This window comes from Columba livia, chromosome 7 (genome assembly GCF_036013475.1).
Source record: "Columba livia isolate bColLiv1 breed racing homer chromosome 7, bColLiv1.pat.W.v2, whole genome shotgun sequence".
Lineage (NCBI taxonomy): Eukaryota > Metazoa > Chordata > Aves > Columbiformes > Columbidae > Columba > Columba livia.
In genome coordinates this window covers 39687164-39702225 of record NC_088608.1, presented here as the reverse complement: position 1 = coordinate 39702225, position 15062 = coordinate 39687164, and the positions used below count along the sequence as shown (strand labels likewise).

General features: G+C 40.1%; 1 protein-coding gene across 1 annotated transcript in view; it reads left to right on the top strand.

The window, feature by feature from the left end:
- The window catches only part of FAM117B (family with sequence similarity 117 member B), a 28778-nt gene that overhangs the window by 1156 nt on the left and 12560 nt on the right, over positions 1 to 15062 (top strand). Inside the window, exons 2-4 of the mRNA XM_065069492.1 lie at positions 6998 to 7149; positions 13069 to 13161; positions 13670 to 13783. Of these exons, the coding sequence (XP_064925564.1) occupies positions 6998 to 7149; positions 13069 to 13161; positions 13670 to 13783 (359 nt within the window). The remainder of the gene's footprint in view (positions 1 to 6997; positions 7150 to 13068; positions 13162 to 13669; positions 13784 to 15062) is intronic.

Genomic DNA, 15062 nt, shown 5'->3' with positions numbered 1-15062 from the left:
AACTTAGGCTTCACAACACTAAATTCACCCTTCCCATCCTCTGCCGTTTCTCTCCATCCCGTGACAGATGGGATGTATTTTTGATCCGAAGCCGTGTCGATGAGGTGGTGGTTAGAAAACCAGCTAGCACTGCAGGCATTGCATGTAGATGTAGGAAAAAAGTATGCAGTGTCTCTCTTAGTAGTTACTTTCAACATAAATCCTGCAGAAGGATGTTTGAACTTGAGAGTGATGACACGCGCTACAGCAAAGATAGAAAATAGCATGGGAATGGCATACATTTTGTAGCAAACGGCTTCTTAATGTCTTTGAATAGTGAAAACATAGTGGGAATGCTGAAATTTAAGCAATATGTGGCACCTGGTTGAGGATAATGTATGTGGATTATTATTATGAGGATAATGGAGGCTTATGTACGTGGGTCCTTTTTTTCTTGGGATAGAAGTTTACTCAAAAATACGTGAATGAGGCTTTGTGTTAATGTCCTCAAATCTGGAAAAATCGGTGGCTTTTGAGCTAACCAAAGCTTACAGCTACTCTTTTTCATGAAATTGCATGTGATAATCTGGACAGTAAAGTTGACTAATATGCAGAAGTGTATATGCAGAAATCTAGGACCAACGCTATTCTCTTTAGCGCTTCTCCTGATGTTGCTCCCCCTTTCTAAAATAATGATTATAATCAGACTACCGTGTGGGGTTGGTTTAGAATCATAGAATCATTTCAGTTGGAAGAAACCCTCAGGATCATCGAGTCCAACTATTACCTAACTCCAGCACTAACCCATGTCCCTAAGAACCGTGTTTAAATGCCTTTTAAACCCTTCCAGGGATGGTGACTCCACCACTTCCCTGGGCAGCCTGTTCCAATGCCCCACAGCCCTTTGGGGAAGAAACTGTTCCCCACATCCAACCTCAACCTCCCCTGGCACAACTTGAGGCCGTTTCCTCTGCTCCTGGCGCTTGTTCCTGGGGAGCAGAGCCCGACCCCCCCCTGGCTCCAAGCTCCTTTCAGGCAGTTCAGAGATCAGAAGGTCTCCCCTCAGCTCCTGTTCTCCAGCTGAACCCCCAGGTCCCTCAACCTCTCCTCATCAGACTTGTGCTTTATTCCTATCCTGGCTCTTAAGGAATGATGCTGCCAAATGAGACAGTCATTATTCAGCTGAGATTCTTGTTAATCAGTAATCTGAGTTTATACACATGACAAAATCCTGTCGTCTTCCTGTGAACTTTATAGAAACTCTTGCCCAAGGTGCAATCTCCTGGCCTGGAGAATGAGGAACAGGATGGCTGGCCTTGAGATCCAGGTTCAAAAGCTGTTTGTAAAGACATGTGTCAGACCACTTCTTTAGAAGCCTGTTGAAACCGTGCTAACTTCTTTACTGGATCTAATAATTTGCATATATAAAGAAACAAGTCATTTGACCGCTCCACTGTGTTAAAGATAAATCCACCAGCTTTTTAGAAGACATGTGAAAACAGGAGAGTAGTGTCCATTTAATTACTTCTTGTATTTAAATTTCTGAATGGTGCTTGTATTGGCCCCAAAGGCAAATTAAACCTGTTTAATATGGCTTAACATTTTTATTGTCTAGTCCAGTGCTTGGTAGAGACTGAGTTAATTTCAATTTTTAATTCATCTAGATGAGAAAGCGTAGTGGTAGCTGAGAACATTGAAGCAGGACTTTGATAATGAGACTACGGTTGTGAAGCCACGCGGGCCACTTTGGGGTATCAGTCAGAATCTACTGCAGAATCACTTTGGTTTCACTGTTTCTTGCTTTCAGTCGATGTTGGCTTTTGTTCATTGTTTCAGCTGTGTTATTTTAGATTAAAATGGACCTTGAGGTTAGACAGATGATAGCTTCTTCTGAACTTTGGGTCTGTAAGTTGTATGCTTTAGACTCAACTTCATGGTTTTTGGATTTTCTTTTCTGGGAAGCACTTGAGTAGTTTTGAACATAGTTTTTTCATCAACCTGCTTCACACTTGAAAACACCAACTTGTGAATTTACTAATGTGACTTAGTAGCTAATTTTGTGTGGTGTGTTGGTTTTTTTTTTCCCCCCTTTCTTGTTTTCTGAACTGCATTGCAACTGAATGTTGGAAATACTTAACTGAATTGCCTGTTGATGATGGGGTAGTTACAAACTGAAGATTCCATGGCACAGTTGCTGAATTGCTGTGCTTTTCTTGCCCTTTGCCTCCTGAATATGACCAAGAGCCTAGACCTTCCTGCTGCTCAGTTTTCATCTACTACTTTCCCTCCCTGCAGTGTCCAGCGCTTACTTCGACTGACTTAGCTCCTACTTGCACGTTAACGTGCTCTGTCCTGTCCATCGCTGTCGAGACCTCATTTCTACACTCTGAGGTCTGTCTTGCAATCTCCAGTTTGACTTCAGTTTTCACATATGTGTCTGCAAACCACCCCTTGTAGAGGAAGTTGTTTTGACCCACTAGCAGACTGTTGCGAAATGAGGTGGAGAACTGTGTATGCTTTCCCTTTGTTATTTTTAATCTGGGTTTGTCTACTGAGTGAAGATCAAATGTGATCTTACATAAAACACTTCTTTTCAGAACAATTCAACTCTTCAATTCAAAAAATGTTATAATGCACTAGGCTGTGTAAACAAGAAGTTGAAGACCAGATCTATAGCAGTTTTTACTGACCCTTTCAGGTGCCTTGGAGTTGTGAGAGATTTCTCTAATAGATGCTGAACTTCCTGGTATATTCCAGTTGATCGTATTGGGCGTTTAAACTCAGTCTAAAAATTAAGGAGAAAAATTTTTTGGTTTTGTCTGGAACTGTGTTGGCTGTTGATTTTTAAACATATATATGGAAGCATAATATTAAAGCCTACTTGTGTGAAATGCTGAAAATTGTTATAGCAATATATTGGAAAGTCTTAAAGGGTTCAGATGTGAACCCTTCCCTGGGGTAGGGAGAAGGAATGGAACTCCATTGCGCTTTAAATTTCACTGTAGAATTTATTCATTTTAAGGATTTGGTGAGTGACACAATAATTGCTGCAGACCTGTCCACAATTACCAAGGTTTTGTAGTTGTTATAGAAGATCTTACTGTAGGGTAAGAGAGTACAGAAGGCTTTGTGTACCATTACATGCCTGCTTTGCTTACCTAAGCAGTTTAACAAATGGTCGGTGTGAAGAAAGTGTATTTGTTTTCGCAGCATCATACTTCAGTTTTCTTGTGGCCAACACTTCAGGGGAGTTTATTTGAATTAAAAATGTTTTTGTTCGCTAGAATTAAGTAACTTGAGCCTCTTGGGCTTCCTGAGGTTTGGTTTTGTAAAATAACATTAGTTCAGTCATGCTCTCCTACTGAGGGGTGATTTTGAATTACTAGAAGCAAAAGTGCGAGTAGTTCTTTTACATTTATGTGAAGAGAGTAGCCAAGGTTGTCTTCCAAAGGGAATATACACAGTTGTGCTGTGTGTCTGTTCTGAATGCTGTCTGAGCCTGTTGATTACTTTCAACGAAACATAAAAAATAGGTGAAACCGCAGAGTTTTGCATGACTTTTTGGGAAAAGGAAGCTGTGCATGGGGCAGATCCCAGGAATGTCGTTTCTGAGGAAAAGGCTGACCACACCAGAACAAAAAGGTTGGCTGTATGCCTAGGTACAAGAGAAGCTAGTTGGGTCCCACTTTTTTGGGTATCCCACCTGTATAAAAAGCTTCAATTAGAACTGTGTCAGGGGATTTTCTGAGGTTAATGGTGTGTGGTTCTTTGTGCTGCTTGCCAGCTAGATTTGTTTTGTTTTCTTGTGATGTCTGTTCAAAGATGTTTATTTGGACTTTTTGTTTTCCTTTCTCAAAACGGTAATTTCAAAGATGTAGAAAGATATAAACGGGACTGTCAGATCAATCTTCAAGTTATACTTTAGCAGTAATCCATGTTTTGCAGTTCAAATAACAGTCCTGAGCTTTTTCTAAAAAACTGAAAGAGTGTTTTGTCTCTTAGGACCTTCTAATGTGTAAGACCTTCCTTGTTTTTTGCTTCCCTTTATATGTAGCAATTTTCTCCCATGAGGCATTCAGAGGTACGAGTTCTCACACTGTAATTTCCTTTTTCAGTTATTATTGTAGTACTCGCATGTTAAGACCCCCAAGCCAGTGCTCCCTTTCTTAACTTTCAGTTAGTTGTTGGTAAGCGTCTATAGTTGGTTTTGCTCTTCAGTCACATTGTTAGACTGTGTCAGCTTAAGCTGCCTTTGGAGGTGCCCAACTTCACAAGTGCAATAGGTGTGTGTGCTCCCAGTTTACCTGTAGCAGCTTCGGCCCATCAGCTTTGCTGCAATGCCTTGTGGAGGCATGGGGACTTGCTTGTTTTCCCACATTATGGGAAATTTGATTCGTATTGTCTATGTTCTGTTTATGTTTTGTTCTATTATTTTGCTTTGTTTGAAGCCAGATTGCAGAAAGACTGTGTTTCTAAATAAAGTCGTGGCGGATGGACCGGAGGGTTGATATTTATCACAAATATTGGTTTAAAGAGATAATCAGGCCAATTAGAACAGATCTAATGTTGAAGAAGCGTCCATTTGATGAAACAGCTCCATTGTTTTTCATCAGCCGCAGCTGTTGTAACTATTATCTCTGTGGAGGCAGATCTCTTGTTATGTAGGTCACACCAAGGAAAAATAGCAGCTGAACACTTGCTTTCAAGTATAGTAGAGGAAAGTGCAATGAAAACATCACATACGCTTCCACTGAAATGTTTTGGAACAGCACTAGCAGACTCTGGCAATTTGTATTAAGACATGTTGCGAAGATGGAAGAGTGAGTAAAAACATATCCGAATGTCCTTGCCCCATCTCAACAGGAGGAGTTTGAAAACGTAATTCCTTGAAGGAATTTTTAAATCAGAGGAAAAGAAAGCACTTACAGGCTTTGTGCCTTGAAATGTGCAGCTTCCCTTGAACTTAAACAGGCTCTTCAGTTTTCATTCTGTCTGTTTGCCCAGGAAAGTGTTCTTTCCACTTCTTAAAATTATTTTCGTAGGGGAGGGGAGAGGGTAATAGTTTCTGCTGCTTCAGGTTTGTTGTTTTATTTTTCCCCCATCCTTTCTGTTTCCACTTAGTAAAAAGAGAGAAGCTTCCTGAAGAGGAAGAAGAATAATTGAGAAGAAAAATAAATATGGAGAGTATGGCAACTATTTCTGAGACAAGTAACATGTTTGATATAACTTTGGAAGCAAGCGTAAATTTGAAGGAATGGGGCGTTACATTAGCATGCTACATTTTCCTGTGGTACAGACAATATGAATAGTCTTGAATTCTTCTAATGAAAGCAGACCCTTCAGTGTGCTCCAGGGGGGGTGGTAGTAGTAGTCAGAGAATTTATTTGATATGGGGATCTTAAGTGCATGGTAACCCAAAAATGGCGCTCTGCTGCTGCTTCCTGCCAGCAGATTGCTGTGAGCTCCGGAGGAAGGTTTTTGTCGTCGTTGGTACCAGCAGAAATCATAAACCAGCCCAGAAATCTCATCTGGTTTATGTGAATGTGCCTCATTATAGTGTTACTAATTGCTTCCTTATAGTTGAATTGAAATATTATCCACACACTAATGTGTACATTTCTAGTGCAAAATCTCCGTGAAGATATTTAGTATAGAATATCATGAGACTTATATTTGAAAGACTGGTGTTCTACGAGACTAAAATGTCATCTACACCACTGAAATCTATACCTGAATGGGTTTTATTAATATTTATGTATCTTTAGTAGATTGAAAAGGCTTAGAGATTGAATTCTGGACTTCTGTTGGCAGCGTTTTAACTTTCTGACTAGCAGACAAACTCTAATCAGTCACAACTTCTTTTGCCCATAAGTGATTTTATATAGAGCATGAGTCGCTATGTTATTTATACTCTTAGTGCAGAAGTCATCCTAAGGCACAGTCAGGAAGGACAGATGACTGAGTTTTTCCTGTGCCCTTGTAAAGTTTCCATCTGATGTCTGTATCTTTTTTGCTGTGTTCTCACCATTTGTTGTAGGCCTTTATATGTAAGATTATTACATGATTCTTTCAGATATAATTCTGTGGGGAGCAGATGAATTGATAGTAAGCTTAGGTCATTGTGATCTCTGGATTTGCATTTTACATCTAGAATAGCTAGTAACAAATAATGCGTGAATGTGTATGTGTATCTTAACCCCGGGTCTTTCCTGCCTGTCAGTCTTGTTGCTTTAACAAACCTCATTTACTATTTTGAGAAGCCTTGCTTTCCAGTGTTTACACTTATTAGCTTGCAGCACAATCTTTTACTGCCACTTTAAGATATCATTGACAGATGCAAATTTTTGTTTCTAATGGTATTTTTCCTTCTCTTGTTACTTCCTGTGATTGTTAGAATCAACCTTTTTTCCATAAGGGTTCCTGTTAGTATCTAAATTATTCTGAAAAGTGATACCAATGTAAACACTAAAAATGAGGTGTTGCAGAAGGTGTAGTGTCAGGCAAATGAATGTAGTTACCAAGTAGCATGTAAAGGGAGGAGACGTCTTGATTATCTTGTAAAATGTACATCGTTACCTTATCAAAGTTGACTTCTGGTCTAATGGTTAGATGTAACTCTTTATGTTTCTGCCATATATTGTGTACTGGGTGCTTTATAAACCATGTCAGTTTATAGTGTCCCTTGAATTAAAGTAGGTGAAGGGTAAAGGGCTAGTGGGGTGAACTTAGCTATTTAAATTTCTTCCAAGCCTTTGTCATTTAGGAATCCAATGACTGTTGCACCTTGGAGGGAATAAATAACATTGTGTGAGTACCAATGCAATGTTTGTGACGTAAGGATGTTTTTAAGGAAACCATAAAACCACATTTCATTACATATTAGAACTGAATAGAGCCTGGAAAGCAAGCTTAATTCCTATGCTAAAAGTAGTTCAAATTTGATATGATTTCTTGTAGGCAATTCAAATAATTAAGCTCGCTGCCTTGCTTTCTTTCTAATCAAGTGTTCTTGTTGTAGCTGACAAATCGAGGCCACCTTCATCAAGCCCTTCCAGTATTATTCGCCGGACGTCCTCCTTGGATACGCTCGCCGCTCCATACCTTGCCGGACAGTGGCCTCGTGATAGTCACGGCCAAGCTGCTCCATGTATGAGAGACAAAGCCACACAGGTAGGACACATTTTTGACTTTGCAGTACGTAAGTGTGAAGATTGGATTTAAATGTAAGGAGCTTTTCACTTGAAAACATCCACTTTAGCTTTGTTGCTTGCACATTCCTGTTCACTTTCAAATTGCAGGAATCCTACCTTTGCTATTGCATGTGTGAAATATTTGCATTCTACTCTAAGAGGTGGCTGTGAACTATAATGTCTGCTAAGAGTTTCACTTTCTTCTTGCCCCAGAAAAACACTGATGTGTCGCACATCTGTTTTCCCATTGTTCTTAGTGTGCAGTACCCTAGATTGCACTGGTGTTAAGTCCTGTTTAGTTTAAACGTATATGGGATAACTTAGTGACTGCTTATTTAGTTTTAGGATAGCCAGACATATAAAAAAGCTGCTGTAGTGCCTGTGTAAAAGTTATTGTAGCCTTTTCTATGATAGACTGTTCATCCTCTGATTTTTAAAAGGCCTTTAATGTTCACCTGGGATGTATGCACCGAGTATAGAATTATCTACATAGGGGAGCTGCCTTGTTGAGCTGTGAATGACGCTCCAATTTAGCTCAACTGGAAGGTATTAAAAAAGTACATGATTTGCCAATAAACTTCAACAACTTGACAAAATTTCACAAGCTTTTAGCAGTTCAGTCCTGTGGCACCTGTAAAGACAGAATGACCAGCCGTTTGAAGCTGGTGTTACAAGAGTTTCACTGTTATCATGACAATTGTTTTATCATTCTCCTGAAAGGGAGCTGTTGTTACATGGTATCCTACTGTATGCGGAGGTGATTCAAGGTGGATTTTTCCATCAAATATCCCAGTGTTTCATTTCTCCTTCTGTGGATGCAGCCTGGCAGTGGATTTCTCTAACTTGTAGAGTAAAAGAAAGATCCAAACATATCAGATTTTAAATCCCTATTCAAAGAGCATAGTTTTGACAACAGGTCTCCGCCAGTTCCAAAGAACATAAGCAAAATGCAGCTGGAAGTTAAACTTGGACTTGAGCCTTCCTTAGGTTTGGTAACAATAACAAAAATGTGGCCATGTAGGTTTCAGTGTGCTGTCTACTCACATGTGTGGGATGTTGAGCAGATGATGTCTGCAGCATTGGTCGTTACTGTACGGCCTTCTCGAGATCAACAACATTTTGCAGGAAGGACAACAATTCAAAGAGCAGATAAGTAAAAATAATAATGTGTTTTGTAGGGGAATACGCCTGTGTGGAACGAACCGAAGAACAAGTTTTCTGTGCAGGAAAACGAGTAGAAAAAATGGTTAGAAGATGTTGTGAAAAAGGAAAGCAAATCATAGTAAGAGGAAGAGGATGATGGAAGGTGTATGATACGCAAGGAATCGCTGCTCGTGCTTTGCTATTAAAAGGCATCAAATGAGGGCAGAACTAAATCATTGTGGGGGCCTTAGCTATTTATTTTCATATTTGATTTCCTAGGATACTACTTTTAAAAAACCAATTCTGTTTCTGTACTATTGCCACATTTGCTATACTCACTTGATCTCTCTCAGCTTAGTTTCAGTTGAATCAGAGTAATTTATTTTCCAGCTAGATTAGATATTATCCTTTTTGGCTTACATTTTTCATTTGTCTTTTTCTTCTAAGTCTGACTCATCTATCTGCTATGGTAGTGGGGCTTTCATGTATAAGGAGAAATATATTTGCAAAGATGAATGGGAAGACTGTAAAGGGCATTGGATATTTCTGCAGAATGAGTATATTTAGTGCTGATTGATGTTAGTATACTGCTGAGGGAAACAGAATGATCTGTTTGAACTTCCTAATTTAAAATTTATCAAACCAGTAGAAAATTTTGTGATACAGACATACATCTGTACCTTCAAAGCTTGTGTTGATGTGACGCTGATGAGATGTTGTTGCTTTTACTGTTTCTGGTGTGCTCAAGAGCAACCATTTGAGCTAGGGACAAGTTAAAAATTTGATTTACAATAGTCAGTTTCCCAAGATAGTGTAGGCTCTTTGTTTGTATTGTTTAGTGTTCCAAGTGGTGTTTGGATGAAGTTTCACTTACAATATATTCTGGCTCCAGTTTGTAATTTCAGATTTCACAAAGTCTGACATGGATATGTTCAGATTTCAAGAGTCTGGGGAACAGGAATCAAATCTATTAAGATAGAAAAGATTTTCAAGTTGAGTAAGTGGGGTATTTTGATTGTTGGTTTATGGTGTAGAGTAGGGGTGTCAAACTCATTTTCACTGGGGGCCACCAGCCTTGCGGTTGCGTTCAAAGGACTGAATGCCGTGTTAAATGGCACAGAATGGCATAGAATCATTTCAGTTGGAAGAGACCCTCAGGATCATTGAGTCCAGCCATAACCTAACCTAACTCTAGCACTAACCCATGCCCCTAAGAACCTTGTCTAAATGCCTTTTGAACCCCTCCAGGGATGGTGACTCCACCACTGCCCTGAGCAGCCTGTTCCAATGCCCGACAACCTTTTCCAGGAAGAATTTTTTTCCTTGTATCCAATCTAAACCTCCCCTGGTGCAACTTGAGGTTGTTCCCTCTTGTCCTATCACTTGCTGCTTGGGAGAAGAGATCAACATCCTCCATGTTCCAACCTTCTTTCATGTGTTTGTAGACAGTGAGAAGGTCTCCCCTCAGCCTCCTGTTCTCCAGGCTAAACAGCCCCAGTTCCCTCAACCGCTCCTCATAAGACTTGTGCTCCAGGACCTCCACCAGCTTCGTCACCTCCTCTATACTCTTTCCAGCACCTCAATGTCCTTCTTATGATGAGGGGCCCAAAACTGAACACAGGATTCAAGGCAGGGCCTCACCAGTGCCATGTACAGTGGCATGATCACTTCTCTAGTCCTCCTGGCCACACTATTTCTGATACAAACCAGGATGCTGGTGGCCTTTTTGGCCACCTGGGCACATGCTGGCTCATGTTCAGCTGCTGTCACCAACACCCCCAGGTCCTTTTCCAGCTGCTCTTCCCCAAGCCTGTAGTGCTGCCTGGGGTTGTTGTGAGCCAAGTGCAGGACCTGGCACTTGGCCTTGTTGAGCCTCAGACAACTGGCCTCAGCCCAAGGATCCAGCTGGGCCAGATCCCTCTGTATGGCTTTCACACTCTCCAGCAGATCAACACTCCCACCCAATTTGGTGTCATCTGCAAACTTACTAAGGGTGCACTCGATCCCCTCATCCAGATCATTGATAAAGAGATTAAACAGAACTGGCTTCAGGGAATACCACTCGTGACCAGCCAACTGGATTTGGCTCTGTTCACCACAACTCTTTGGGCTTGGCCCTTCAGCCAGTTCTTTATGAATTGCAGGCACACCATCCAAGGCCAGGAGCTGCAGCTTCTCCAAGAGATGTGTGGGATACGGTGTCAAAGGCTTTGTTGAAGTCTAAGGACACAACATCTGCAGCCTTTCCCTCCTCTGCTAGGTGGGTCATCTTATCCTAGAAGGAGATCAGGTTGGTCAAACAGGACCTGCCTTTCAAAAAACCACGTTGATTGGGCCTGATCGTATGGTTCTCTTGTATGTGCCGTTTGAAGGCAACCGTGAGGCAGATGAAAATGAGTTCGACACCCCTGGCGTAGAGAGTTGGGTCGTTCAGGATACAGCCTGGGAAGAGCCAGCGGTTGGTGACACACGCGGCTCGCCGGCCGTTCCAGAGATGCCCACAGGTCACGGGTGGGAGCTGCCGGAGATCCTGGGTCACAGAGGCTGTCTGGGCATCAGACTCCTGCCTCAGCTGATGGTTTAGATGAAACCTGTCTATAAAACCAGACTGAATTACGTACATGCAGAATGTTTAGATGATGAATAAGTGTACTGTTGGAGGTCCTAGGGTCTGACTAGGATTCATATGTGCAGATGCTGTTTTAAGTGCTGCTAAAACAGGTGTTTGTGATCTTGTGTCTTTTTCCATTTGAATCAAACCTGTTTGGCTTTGCCTGTGGCTGTTTGAAGTATAGCTATGTCAAAATATGAGTTAAAATGAGACAATTACTTTGTATTGTTTTAATTCTTAAAGAATTCATTTCAGCTGCAAAGTCTTTGCCTTTAAGGCTTTTTTTTTCCTGAAGTGTTCTACTCTCTGTGATAAATTTAGCCTTAAACTCATTTCTCATTGTCATCCGCGTAAGGATGTTGTGAATAGTAACAACTAACAAGCAAATAGGAGTACTTTAAGAACCTAGAGAAATAAAAATCCATCTTTTTTTAATTGGTTATTGGGTCTGTGTTTCTTGAAAATAGGTATTATAAATAAAATACGCGGAATAAGTAGGAGACTTGTGAAAATAGTGTTACATGTCTGTCTCGTAAAGGTTTCCTATAATTTAATGTCATATACCTACTCTTGCTCTAAAATTATTTCTAACTATTTGTTTTGGGGGTGACCAAAGCAACCATTATTCCTTTGAAATGAATCAGGTATTAATTCATGGAATAAGTCTTGAATATAAATTAAACGTGAAGACTGATTAGAGTGTTAATTAGATTCGTATAGGCAAGTGTAACGATGATGCTGAGTTGGGAAGTTAGAATTAGTGGCAGAACTTACTGTTCCAGGAGCTGGGGGATAGGATGAAGCTCCAGACTGACATTTGAGCATTGACTAGACAAGGACTGATGCTTGAGAACGGGGGTTATCAACTATTCTATTTTATGATGAAGTGAGTGCATGCCTGGAAAAAATAAATAGATTCTACTGGATTCTAATTTTGCTATGAAACAGGAAATTCAAAGCACCCTCACTAACTGTATTCAATTTTTTCCTGGTTAGTTTTTGATAGTGGAGGTTTCATTTATATTAAACTTAGATCTGTGACTGAAGCCAATGGGAGTTGCAGCCTGGAAGTTTGGAGTTGCACCTCCATTTTCCCTGCTAAATGGGGATTAATGCCATGTTATTGAAGGCCTTGTGAGGTTCTGTCTAATGAGTACAGGTGTGGCTCGCAAGCCGGCAGTCTCCAATGTGAGAACAGCTGTTGCACACTGTAGGTGTGAAGTCTTTGAAGCAATAAAAGTTGCTGTATGTTGGAGAAAGTGAGATATCAGTGACTCCTAAGGATGAGTTAGCTGGATAGCTGCTGTGTGCCAAGAACTGCACTGTGGCAACAGTGAATTTAAAGGAGTTTGCTGCCTCTTTCAGTGTGTGAGCTGCTCCTAGAAGTCCCTCCCCTTGCTCCATTAGGTATGTTTGTTGTGACCACGCGGAGCTCCCTGGTAGATGTCATTATCCCTCTTCTCAGAGCCTTTACAGTTCACTGCTTTTGAAGGCCGTTCTAGACCAGGTTAGATGGCAATACAAACTGTCCATAACGCATGCAGTCATAAAGATACTTGGAATTTCTCAGAACTTTTTCACCACAGTGTGTTTGCAGGTTTAGTATTATCTGTGTTACTTTCTGCTCAGCCTAAGACAGCTATAAACCTGAAGTCTTTGAGCTCAGTAGCTTTAGTGGTGCTTACATGCCTTGCCTCCTTTTTCCTTATTCTTCTGAGCAAGAACACGATGTTGAAGCTATACTGGTAGACGTTTCGCAATCTTTACACCAAGCTACCCTTGCTGCTGTGTCAGAAATAACAAGGGGAGCATCTGAGCAGGAAATAGAAAATGCCATCTCCCCCAAATTCAGCACTGTCACACTGATTGTTCAGAGCTCTATAGCAGCTTGTGGTACATCAGGCTGTTAATACTGCCTTATGCTCCATAACTTGGAAGGGAAACCAGCACATTCCTATATTAGGGTAGGTCCACTTTTTCATACTTTTCTTGTCAGAAAGGCTTCTAGTCAGTGACTGCTTTTCACTCATAGTTTAGAATCTGGTGAATCATAATGCTGTTCTCTCTTCTAATTTGTCTCAAAATATTCTGCCAGAAAATAGGAATTAGCTTTTTAAGATTAATCCTGTAATCTTCTTGCTGCAGACAGAAAGTGCCTGGGCTGAAGAATATTTAGAAAAGAAGAGAAGCTCACACAAACGTTCATCCTCATGGGGCAGCAATGAACAACTCAAGGAGGTCAGAAACACTATTATTTGAGATACTTTTTTACTGGTATGCACGGCTTCTGGGAGTTTTCAGGAAGACATGACAGTTGTACTGCTTTGTTTTATTATACAGGTTGTGGACTTGGTAAAAAAAATAAGAAATAGCTCTTCATTTGGTATGATTTTCATATAAAAATGTAGGACTATTAAAATTCTTAATCTGAATGTGTGGGAAAGAAAGCATCGAATGCAGGTGATGTTCTTAATCAAAGGAGGAAATATAGCAGGGAGTAAATTGCTTTCAAAATTCATGTATTTTAAGTTCTTTCATTAAACCTTCCAAGGTGTCTTTTGGCCTTCAGCTGAAATGGTAGCTGACATGTTAGGTTTGCAAGAACTTGAGTCTAATTTAGTGCTGCCGATAATTATGAGTGTTGTGGTAGCAAAGAATTTCAACAAAGTGGTGGAATAAACTGGTGAAACTGTGCGTGTACCTGAATATATCTGGTGAAATATAATGTGAATTTTTCCTTTATTAGATTGCGAAATTGCGTCAACAATTGCAGAGAAGCAAACACAGCAGTAGGCATCATCGTGATAAAGAAAGACAGTCTCCATTTCATGGTAACCATGCAGCAATTAACCACAGTCAGGTAAGGCTGGGTGCTTTTTGGACATATTGGGTAGCTAATAGTTCTTTTAACTCCTTTCAAGATTGTGATTTGTCTTAAAGGGAACTTAAAGTACCACATACTACTAAATATGTTGTAGCTATAGGTGAATTGTATGAAACACATCAATTTCCTTTGACTTACTCGAGTGTATGGGGTCCTGGATCTTTTGGTAGCTGCCCAGGTTGGCTTTGAACTCTTGCTTTCAAAAAATTGTCTTGCCAAGAACATGTGTCTTATCCTATGATGAACTGATTTAGAAAGCTTACCTGACAAAGGGCTATTGAGTGGGATTTTTATGTACTCTACTAATGTGTTTATAGTCTTGATGGCTTCAGTCAGCCTTTGTAATAGTTTGTTTTGTTCTTCATGTCATTTATCAATGCCTGAGACTTGAAGTAGCAATCGCTTCAAAAATTGCGATGGTTAGGCTGCCTCACGTTCTGTGTGCAGTTTTAGTTTTATCTCAAGAGTGTTAATGAGGTCAGGTTCACAGAGAAGTAGTATTTTTAGCTCAATTGGTAGCAGGTGGAAAAAATTACAGGCTTTGAGAAGCACAGATTTTTTTTTTTTTTTTCAAGTCTGTTCTGCTTGAGTAACTTTAAGAAAACCAATAGGAAAGTTTGGTCATTTTTTCAGAAAAAAACTGTTTTTTTCCTACTAATATCTCATGAATGTATATTTAGGATATACACACAATTTTTAAAACAGTTGCAAAAAGAACAAATCCCTCACAACTGCCTTGCAAGTCAATGTAGTTGAAAGAAACTGGAACTGTCAGTGTTGTGAATTGAGAAAGTACTTCAGCTGTAAAGCTTCTCTGGAAATCTGCACTTTCAGAGGTGGAAGTTGGGTGCCTGAGTGAATCTGTTCTACTGCAAGACAGGAAACAAGAAAGCAGAACAGTGTTTTGAATTTCTCCTGCACTATTCTTCTTAACTCCTACTTTGTATACACATCAGCAGCATCTTTTGTCTCAGACCCTGACTTATCTCTGCTGTGGTTCATTTAATCAGGAGTCATGAATTTTCAGGAGATAAGTGGCTCTTGAATTCAGGCTGTTATTAGTTTGAATTCAGTGCTACTACAAGTGTTGTATCTAGGATTTTATTTAGAATTCCATTTTTCTGACATAACCATTTAGGAATTCTTCAGATTCTTTTAATCTTGAAACAGAAACAGTTTCTTCCTCCTCTTCTATATCGCAGAAGAACAGTTTGAATTTGAAGCTTTACATTCTGCATTTTGATCTGCTTTACGA